The 10,983-nt window shown below is 34.7% G+C and overlaps 1 protein-coding gene across 4 annotated transcripts; it reads right to left on the minus strand.

Annotated features, from left to right (window-relative positions):
• Positions 1-45: 45 nt before the first annotated feature.
• On the minus strand, positions 46-5,648 carry LOC110104995 (nuclear pore complex protein GP210-like). 4 transcript variants are annotated; one of them, XR_003701922.1, is made up of 8 exons: positions 4,149-5,648; positions 3,826-4,063; positions 3,659-3,713; positions 3,478-3,569; positions 3,332-3,392; positions 2,598-2,931; positions 452-620; positions 48-378 (listed from the first exon to the last, which is right to left on the minus strand). XR_003701922.1 is itself a non-coding variant. In XM_028698220.1 (7 exons), the coding sequence occupies exons 1-7, from the start codon at positions 4,154-4,156 to the stop codon at positions 587-589; spliced, it is 822 nt and encodes a 273-aa protein (XP_028554053.1). In that variant the 5' UTR covers positions 4,157-5,648; the 3' UTR covers positions 46-586. The 4 variants fall into 4 exon arrangements, 2 of the variants coding, with proteins under 2 accessions (XP_028554053.1, XP_020689985.1); XR_003701923.1 differs by having other exon boundaries at positions 50-321; XM_028698220.1 differs by having other exon boundaries at positions 46-620.
• Between the last annotated feature and the right edge of the window lie 5,335 nt (positions 5,649-10,983).

Consider the following 10,983-nt stretch of genomic DNA (forward strand, 5'->3'; position numbering starts at 1 on the left):
TCATATCACAGAGGAATTCATATCACTTTCTAAAAAAATAAATACTTTCTTTTTCTTTTGTACACCACCTCTACTAAACATGTCTTCATTCAACCCACCCCCTCAGCTCTCTCTTCCTTAACAAAATTCAATCACAACCCATTGAATTTGTCTTCTTACTGTGTTCAGCGGCTGTTTTCAGCAACTGCGGTAGTATTTTAGCAAAAAAAACAGACCACCATTACCTAATATCAACAAACACAGCTTTTCCTCTTCCTTTTCCTCACTGGTTTCAACAATTCTAGCTGATTTCAGAATTGTACAGTAGCCTTGATCACTCCCCTTATTTCAGCACACAAATATAGATTTCAGCAACAACAAACACTGATTCAGCCCTTACTGTAATGGTTTCTGAATTTTCAGCAAATTAAAATATGTTACCATACTAATTTCAACAATTTAAAGCCCTTACCTAACCTTCCCAGCAAGCAGCCGGTATGAAGGAAAGGCTATTGAAATGCTAGTGCTCCAAGTACTTAATATCAGAACATTAATACTCCACTGCAGCACTCCACTAACCCTCCTCAATAGCTTCCAGGAGCTAATCTCAATCAGACCAATGCATGCCTAGATAAGTGGAGCTACAGGAATGAAATAAAATAAGGGAATAAATTGACTCATTAGTTTTACATTTCACAATTAACAATTAATTAACATGTAAAATTACTGCTATTTAAGTAGTACACTATTATTCATTTAATAGTTATAACGATACACTTTAATTAATATTTAAATACTTCTATATATTAAAATGTTGAGGATTAAAAAAATAATAATAGAGTTTTAATGAAAACATTTATGAGAAGTTTATACTTACCTTTATTTTGAAGATTTTGGGTATTATATTGTATTCCCCAAGGTCTACAAACACCTCATCAACAAGATGACATATGTGCTCTCTAACTCCAATGGGAGAAAATCTTCCCTCACTTAAACCCCATGTATGGTCAGCACTACTCTCTTATAAACCCCTTTGCCCGTCTCCACCTTCCATGTACCCATCACCACTCTATAGCACCCTGCATCTACCAATGTCACCCCTAATTGGTCCACGACCTGGTTAGAGATGAAATTATGGATAACCCCACTGTTGATCAACACCACCACCTCCTTGTCTGCTATTTCCCTCTTCACTTTCATGGTATAACTCAGAGTGAATCCTACCACTATGTTCAGGAAGATCTCCGCCACCTGAACTGCTGCCTCTAACTCCCCTCTCCTGGTACTTCTGATCCTTCACCAGTTGAGTTAACTCCATAGCTTCTCCCAAGTCACAAGGTTTCATGACTCACACTGCTGCCAAATCTTTGATTTGAGCTCCTACATGAAATCCCCCTCCTTTCCACATTCATACCCAAACCCTTCTTCCATTTCCCCCCTTCTTCTGTCAAAATCAGCACATCTCCGACCATAATTCTCATCCCTTCTTTCCCAATAAAACCCCCTTTGCTCATACCCCGCATGTCCACGCCTCTCACCATACATTCCCCCTCTCTCCTCCCTCTGGAAAGGGCTAGATGGGGTCTTCTTCCCCCTCCCTCTATGATTTCCACCTCATTTTCATCTCTATAAATTTCAGAATTCGTATTTCTCCCTATCGGCTCTCTTGCCTCTGATGCCGCCGTTTGGTTTTGATGATCCCATATTTTTTTCACTCTCCTAAAGATCCGAGAATTTTACTTATATGGAGGAAATTCTATTCTCCACCGTTGCTTTGATTTGTCACATCTCTCCCTCGAGTCCTTTTTTTAAATCATCCATCTTCTTGGCCACCATAAATACTAAGTATTTTTGTTATACTCAAAAATCTGAATCTCAACTCCAAAAAACAGCAAAAAATCACGTTTTCAAACAAAAATTTGCTGCAAAATTCACCGAAACAAACCCCAAAGAGCTCGAAAAATTGCTCTGATACCAATTTGATAGAAAACACTTAGTTTTCAAGTGAAACTTATCAATCTTGGGAAATCAACGATAAATCTCCACAAAACTCCAAGCAAAACAAAAAAAACAGTAGATATTTTGTATTATTTGAGGAAAAGAACAAGAAAATACCAAGATACAATTGATCCTCTATTCGAGGAGGATCTCTCTCCCAATTCTCTAGATGCCCCTAGAGCCCAAGATCTCTAAGCACCGAAACAAAAATCAGCCACAATAAACATAACCCTAACCATGATGCAAAAATCTAATTTAAAGCAAACACAATAATTCCCCTCCCAAAGACTAAACAACCCTTGTATTAAAACAATTTCAATTTGGTGATATCTATTAAAAATCCTAACTATATATATATTGCGTAAAATCAGCTTAGTTACCAATATGCAAGTCAAAGAAAACGCTATTTCAAAGGGAAAACTGAGATTAAAATTAAAATAAAATTCGAGTATAATCATATTTTTCAAACAAGTTACACAAATGTTTAAATTAACAGGAGCTCCTGAAAGTTAGAACCCACATGAGCCTGTTCAATATATATATCTTCAAACTGATAATACTTAATGAACAGAATAATTATCTTCACATAAAAACTTTAGTAAGTGTGCTGAGGATCAAACCTCCTTCTGCCGTCTCTCTTGTAGTATGGCGTTTCATCAATTGTCCTCCTCACGTACTCAACAAAGGGCTGAGGTGTTCTTGGAGAGAAAGGACTGTTGGCAAGGGCTGATGGAGGCTGTGGGGTTGAGGGGCCTGTTACGGCTGATGAGAAAGGGGCAGTTGGCCTTGTTGTTACTGGTCTGGTTGGTCTGTCTAGTAGCTTAAGAAAAAGAAAGAACGTTAAGATCAAAACAATAACACAAATGATAACTGCACTCCAGGTTATGCTACTGGCTCGTGCTGAAGCAGCACTTGTTCCATCCTCATAGGTCACATCAACTTCAGCCTTTTGGCCTGCAAAAGAATATCTATTAAGATAATGCTAAGTTGATTGGCAATGAAGGGGTACAAGAAGATTTTAAAATGAAAAGAGCTTGGGAAGTCATGAGATATTATGACTCAACAGCTACTTGTTAAAATTTTACAGTAAAGCATAGTCCATTTCCTTTCACTATGTTTACTTTTTTTTTTTAACCAAATCATTTTCCTAAAATCCAACAGAGTCGACAGGCCCTTGTTAAAGACGTGAAACAAAAGCCATTTTTATCTTTACAACAAAGCATTTCTTTTATCAAAAAACAAAACTTTTGGCATAACAGTTTTTGTTCACCTAGATTCTGCTCCACAATATATAACAAACCAAATTAAATGGCAAGTATGATGAATGGCATCAAAATAGGCATATAGATCATACCAGTCGCAGGAAGGACAAAGATAATTTTATCCTTGAAACTTTGACTTTTAAGAACTTTGACCTGAGGTAAGCAAATGCATTGAGGAGGCTTAAGGGCTATTGTGAAATAAATATGAAAATAAAAAAAGGAAAATAAAAAGACTCACGTCATATTCCGCAAAGCCTCCAATGCCAGAACCCTCTTTTGAAATTGAAGTGACAAGTAAAATGTCTTTCAGATTCCAATATAATTCCAAATCTACAATATAGAACTAAAATCAGTACACTTTGATAGCAAACTTCCTTAAATTATGAAATACCATCAGAATAGCTTCTGCTTAGACATACCTGTATTACCAGTTACAGTTATCCGGCTCTGATTGTAACTACGTGACAAGTTTAGCTGCATCACACCAGACCAGCAATTTTATCAAGGAAAAAAGGAAGGCTCGTCTCTTGATTTTTTGCCAGTATAAGAATAATAGTGCTACACTTAAAATGAATAATTATAATACCTGCTCAATTTCAGTTGAAAAACCTCCGACAAATATTGCATGAGCGGAACCCGTAACATATGGAGCTTCTTTAAGTGAGGCAATGATGGTAACATACATGAAGCCTTCGCTGTTATTTATCTCTTTTGACTGCAAATCCTTGGATTTGGAGAAGTTAATTTGCAGGTGCTTCGGTGTATAAGGAAAGAATAGACAACAAAAGTCACCTACAACATCATCAATCCATGGCTTTGCGTACCTAAGGTATATCGGATTATAACAATAATAAGGGCATAGAAGAAAATACAGACCATGCTTATGGTTAAATGCTAGAGGCAACATACCCAAGCATAGGAGGATCAACCCTACAGTCAAATGGAACTTCAAAATGATCCCCAGAGTATTTGTATTTGTAACCACTGAGATCACTTAAAATCAAAGAAGAAACAGAAATGAATAAACCCTAGTAGCAATCCAAACACAAAATATCCCATGCTAATGAGAGTAATGAGAGAAACTGAACAATATGAACATCATCAAATCCTAGTTAAAAAAAAAGAGGTAATGGTAGAAGTTAAATAAACAGTAAAACTATAAACAATCAACCACAATCCATGAAATGAAGAATCTAAAAGTTCTTTGTGCTACGAAATTACCTAAAAGTTGCAATTAAATACAAACCTTGATTGTAGAGTTATGGAAAAGGGTTGCTATGATGCTATTTGTAATTAAAACTATAACAAAACCTGATTGTAGTGAGAAATTGGTAAATATTGGCTAGTAATACACATGCAAGTAAACATCATAACATAGTCAAATTGCAAATAAAACGGTAAGAGTCTATTTGGGTCAACTTTCTTGTTGCTTTCATTTTTAGACTGCAGCAACAATTTCTAGTTCGCTATTGTTTTTTTTTTTTTTTCTTTTAAAAAAAATTTATGATAGAAAACTACTTTTTACAGTAGCTTTTAAGAAAGTTATTTTTCTCAAAACAGTTTTATAACCACCTTATAAAAAGTTGCAACTATCCCAAATAGACCTTAAGTGTTTGTTGTGATTGAGATTAAGTGCGGTTGCTCAAGTCTCAAACCCATTAAATAGATTTTGAGCTTCTTACTAAACTTAGCCAATTTAGGGTAGTATTATCAAAAAGCTAGGCAACTTTAAACACAATTTAATCCTAAATGATCGAGTAAACTTGTCTTGTGAAGATGGTAACAATGGTGGGACTCATCCAGTGCTGTAATAAGCTCAAAAGAAAAAGATGGAGAATATAAAGAATATTAATATGAATTCATGATCCCAATGGTGATGCATATTGAATGCTTCATCAACTGGAATGGTCGAAAAATAAATTTATGAGGTGCAAAAAATATAAATATTAAGACGGGTGTAATTAGATTGGATAAATTACCAACCAAATGTCAACGGTGAGGTATATCTTCGTAGCTTTCAAAATCATTAGCTATATGTAGAATATTTATGAGAGATTCGACAGGTTTGCATCCACAAAGCCCAACTTCCTTGAGCATGTATGAGCATATTTTCTTTGAGAAAGAGAAACACCATTGATGTAAGGAAACTCAATGTCAAGACAGAATTTTGAACATCTCATATTTTTAGCACCAACTTGCGAAGATATTATTTTATATTTCACTAACAGAATGAACTTCCCGCTTCAATAAGTCTGGCAAGGAAGAAAGCATGAGACCAAAAAAGTTGTCCCGAAGTTTTTACAAAGCCTAAGGTTGAACCAAAGAAATTTTTTTGTCAACAAGTTTATCTAGGACAAAGCATTGAAATGAGCTATCCCTCCTCTTTAAAAAGTCGAGGAATCAATATAGTCCTTTAATATAGTTGGAGACTATTTTGATTTTTCATAAGAAGCCAAAAAAGACCATTTTGGTCATTTTTCATAAAAAATAAAAAATATTTTTAAATCATGCATGCAAAACAACATATTTTTCAATTTCAAATGTGATGTATTGAAAAACATGTCACGGTACATAAAAAATGGCACAATACATTGAAAGTTGTATACATACACTTTGCAAATGCATGGAAAAATTTTTGCAAAATCACGCATTCAAAAGCTTTAGTATATTGAAAATTGTGCATATGCAACAAAAAAACATGAAAGTGCAGTGTGTTGGCACATAAAAATAGTGCTATGCAAAAGCAACGAAAGATTTGCACATCATCTAAAAAATAATAATCGAATTGTCAAGATACCGAATGTGCTCCAACAAATACTCAAACTCCAAAATCCAAAATGATCTCAAAATAAAATAAATTTGAACACAAATTTGACTCATCTCATGAAGTGTGCAAGTGTAAAATGTAAGCGCACAAAAAAAATACAAATATATAAGTACATCGAAAAGAGAATTGTGTGAAGACATTGAAGAACGGACAAGTATATGGTGAATTATTAAAATGCACTATGCGAAGCATAAAAAAAGCGTGCACAACATTTAAAGGGGCAATAAAGCTGTTCAAATCAAAATACTGTAATTTGCTCCGACAAAGACATCAAAATTCAATATTTTCTGTAAGAGAATGTTGTGTGGGCTAAAATAAAAGTGAACCTATTATTGCCGCCTTGAGAAGAGAGCAATTACTCTAAACTACATCATTTTTTAAGCATCATAAACTCTCTTTTTAAAAATCAAGATCATCATATTAAGTAGCACTCAAAATTTTCAAAAATGTACGAAAATTTTCCCCAAAAATTTATACCTCACTTTTCTCACATCTCAAAAATCATTGAAACTATTTTTATAAAATTCTACACATCATTATGATCATTTTGATATATATATAATTAAATCTGAATAATTCAGCACTATAATAGTTATACATTTAATTAATTAATAAATGATTTCCTAAAATTTCACTTTAATTTTACTATAGAATGGATATTGTGTTGTAGCAAAAGCATAATCTTCTAAAATTCTACGTCCTGCGAGGATAAATCAATAAATTGATGATAGGAATAGCTTGTAGGATATATATATAAGAAGTGGAGGAGAAGAAAGAAGCAAAAAAAGAGAAGAGGGGGGATGATGGGGACATCGAAGCTTGGAGGGTTTATCACCGTAGAGGCCGGAGGATTTACGGCCTTGATTGAGTCTTTATATTTTTAGTTTTCATATGTTATAGGATATTTATGCGGTTTTATTTATTTTATTACAATTTTACCCTCTCTTAAGGGAGCTTTTGTGTTGTTTGGCCAAGGGCCTTCTTATCTTTTATTCCTTCATGTTTTAGTGCCTATATACATGTCCCATTGTTCTCTTGTAAGGATGATGAATATTCGATATAAAATTTCTGGTTATATGTTTCCTCTTTTATTGATGAGTTGAGTTTGTATGTGAAGTCCTTTGGAGAAAGGAAAAGAAAATACCCAACAGCTTGTGAGCTCTTGGTTGATATCATCTCCCTCTCTATCTCTTCTCCTTCCCTAGCCGTCCACTAATCCCCACCGCTGCAGCAACCTACTGCTCTCAACCCACCACCTCCTCTCTTCCCGCCTCCACCTTCTCCCCAACACCCCAGACCCTTGGGCTTCCCAATCTTGTAATTAATTCACATTAATTGAACAATTTTCTCAATTAATTGTGACATTTGGGAACCCAGAACAGTTTTAACTTCTCTCTTTTGCCAAAGCAACCACTTTAACTTTTCCTTTTCCTAAGCCAACTAATTCCCTTCCCAAGCAAGCTACATTTAATTCCCTCTCTTCCCAAAGTAAGTAACCACTTTAACTTTTCCTCTTCCCATGCCAAATAGTTCCCTTCCCAAGCAAGCTACATTTAATTCTCTATATTCCCAAAGCAACCATGTTAACTTTTCCATTTCCCAAGCCAAATACTTCCCTTCCCAAGCAAACCACATCAGCCCTCTCTCTTTCCCAAGCAACCAACTCTACCTTTTCACCTCCCAAGCTGACTTCTTCACTTCCAAATCCTCCTATAGCTGAAACTTTTCTACCTCACTTCCAAATACAAATCCTCCCAACCAATTCTACCTTTTCTCCCTCACTATTCTACCTTTCCAAGGAAACCTAGCATCTACTTTTTCAATGAGGACATCGATTTATCAAGAGCAAGGGTTTCAAGGGAAATCCAAGGAGGAACTAGCTATTATTTCATCAAGGACTCCATTCCTCTCATTCATGAGCTAAGCATCAAACCCTTACTTTGTTCTTCTTCTAACTAAATATTGATCTTCTTATTTCATCCATAGTAGCATCATCTCATGTGTTGATTAATCTGTCAAGTCCTACTTAAATTTCAATGATTGGAAACTCTAGTGACTAGTCCCTTAATTAAATGTAGGACTTGTGTCAACCCATGTTAGCTAGTCTAAATTGATTCACCTATTTTTAATGTTTAACCTTTACTTGTTAGTCTCTTGCTATCACATGATCTAATAGTTCAAGTTTTCTCTTTGTTCTTAATGTTTTATGAAGTTTATTTTCCTGTCTTCGATGTTATCTTAGCCTAAATCTCTATTTGTGTGACTCATTTCGCTTAATCCTGCATCAGGGGAGCTCAATACAACAAACCGAGAAGGGGGAATAAAACATATAAAAGAAGAAAAGAAGGAAAAAGATTGAAATGAAGACGAAAAAGTTAAGGAAAAAGCGTAAAACAAAGAAAGAGGAAAAAAGAAGAGAAAAAAATCAAGACTTCTAGTAAAAATCCTATTTTTACATCTTCTTCCACAAATTGAATTTAGATTCGAATTTATAGGGTTGAATGTTTGAATGAGGAAAAATTAATTTGAGTTAAAAATATTGTTGGATTCCAATTGATTTAGTTTCAATGAGACACATTAAGAATTAATTTTAAAGTAAGAAAATTATTATTATTAAATTGTTTACCAAAGAACAAGATATCAAGGTGATAGAAATCAGGATATTCACCTTAAAGGGGATCCTATAATTCAAGTGAGATACTCAATCGCTAATATCAAAAGCAAATAATTCTTAGGACTTAATAATAATAAAATTTTATAATTTCATTCAATGTTTAAAATTGTGTAATCGGGTATTGAGCCATTTTTCGTTCGTGAGGCGAGGCGTAAACCCCAAAATCAAAAAATTGCGTAAACATAAAATGATAAATTTTGTATATACTAATGAGTAAATAATATATAAAACATAAAAATATACAATATATGAAGTGAAATCAGAATATCCCAATAATATGACAACATGAATACAATAAGATATCGGTCAGGGCGCAGGGTCAAGGGCAGCGCCCCCGGAACAAATTTTTATTGTAAGAGTAATTTTGAAGTTATGCTTGTTTTTAAAGTTCGTAAGTTATTTGTATGGAAAGATACCGAGCGGTACCAAGCATGTACCGAGCGGTACCGAGCAGTACCGAGCATGTACATTAGCTTTTTTTTATTTTTTAGAGGCGGACGCCTCTCAACCGTGAGGCAAGGCGCGCCTCAGTAAACTTAAGGTGTACGCCTCAAATCCTGAACTCATTGTGTAGGCTTTGAGGGTTAAAGGGGCGAAATTGTGCTGAGGGTGAATGTTATAATGATTCTTTTTCAGGAAAGAGAAAGAAGCAGGTGGACAGGTAACACAACTATCTTATACTCCAATATTATGGGTGAATGTACAATTACGAGATATAATATAGAGGAAAAATATATACATGATGAGATTTAAGGACTTCCAGAATATACACATTTTCTTCAGAAGTATCAAAAGCTCTGAAATCTATTTTGATGATTTAAATTGTGCACGATTCATATTAATGAGCATGGGAAAATCTATTAAACAATGAGGTATATTTTGTGATAATCTAGTAAGACTACTTTCACCCACTCAATCAAGATTGGTAAAGTCAAAATGGGTGTTATCTGCAACAAATATCTGATCTCAATACTGTAGTGATAATATATCTTACAAATGTAATTGCAAATGTTAATCATAAAAATGATCCTTCGTAAGAAAATTAGCATAGTTGGCAAGGTTATAATAACAACAAGCCATTTTCCTACTGTGGGATGACTACATGAATTCTTTTTCTCCATTAGGTCTGATTAAGAGTTAAATTCTCATTTAAATCTAATAAAAATTTCATTTGTAAAACTTACCAATCAAATCTTGCTAACATTACCTCTTCATTTCTTAATATATGTTAGATCTAATAATCTACTCTCCTAACAGGAACATCAAAAGGACTACATTTTATGAAACCTTTCTTCTATTAGAGCTACTCCAACCTTTTCATGTATATACTTATTTCGCATTCAGTAATTGAGTGTATAGCTACTCATCCACCTGAGCATCCTCATCTCAGCATACTCAGTTTTATACCTCTCTTTTAATGGCCAACATTTTGCACAATAGATTTGGTCTCGTCACCATCTTATAAAAATTTTCCTTAAGTTTGAGAGATACTTTTCTATCCCACAATAGGCCCAATACATTCCTCCACTTCAACCATCAAACTTGAAAATTACAAATAATATCCCCATCCATTTCACCATCCCTTTGAACAATAGACCTAAGTTATCTAAAATGTGCACATCTTTTAATGACTAGATCACCCAATGTCACAATCCTACTACATCTCTTACTACTATAATTAGACTTCATGAATTCAATTTTAGATCTTGATGTAGACAAAGGGGGGGTCAAATCAAACCCAAAAAAATTTGATTTTTGACTTCTCCAGCTCATTAATGTCAAGTGGAAGGTTAGCTCATTATGAGCTGGTTTTTAGTTCATTTATGGAGCTAAAAATTAGCTCATTATTTATTTGATCTTGTTTATTCTCCTTCCCCCCTTTGTCTATTTGTTTCCCGTGCTTGGCTCTTGGGTTTTCTCGTGCCTTAACCCCTTGTTTCCTGTGCTGTTTTCGGGTCCCTAGCGGGCTGTTTTCCCGAAGCCGCCAGGGGGCTTTTCCCGTGGATTTAATGCCCTGTTTCCTGTGCAATGTTGGACTGCTGTTTGAAGATTTTTGGGCTGCTGTCTGAAGAGATTTTGGGACTATTTTTGGACAAAATTTGGACAGTTTTTGGGACTGATTTGGTGGCTGTTTTGGAAGGAATTCCAAGAGACTTTTGCTGACTTCTGTGCAGTTTTCTACTGCAGTTTTTAGGTGTCTTTTGGTCTTCTATCTTCCTATTTTAATTAGCTTTTAATTAAGT

The sequence above is a fragment of the Dendrobium catenatum genome, unplaced genomic scaffold, assembly GCF_001605985.2.
Source record: "Dendrobium catenatum unplaced genomic scaffold, ASM160598v2 fragScaff_scaffold_1056, whole genome shotgun sequence".
Taxonomy (NCBI): Eukaryota; Viridiplantae; Streptophyta; class Magnoliopsida; order Asparagales; family Orchidaceae; genus Dendrobium; species Dendrobium catenatum.

Coding starts and splice junctions, on each gene's coding strand:
- LOC110104995 (XM_028698220.1), bottom strand. Junction 3,714..3,825: donor TTTCAACTGAAATTGAGCAG/GTATTATAATTA, acceptor GGTGTGATGCAG/CTAAACTTGTCACGTAGTTA. Junction 3,570..3,658: donor AACTGTAACTGGTAATACAG/GTATGTCTAAGC, acceptor TCTATATTGTAG/ATTTGGAATTATATTGGAAT.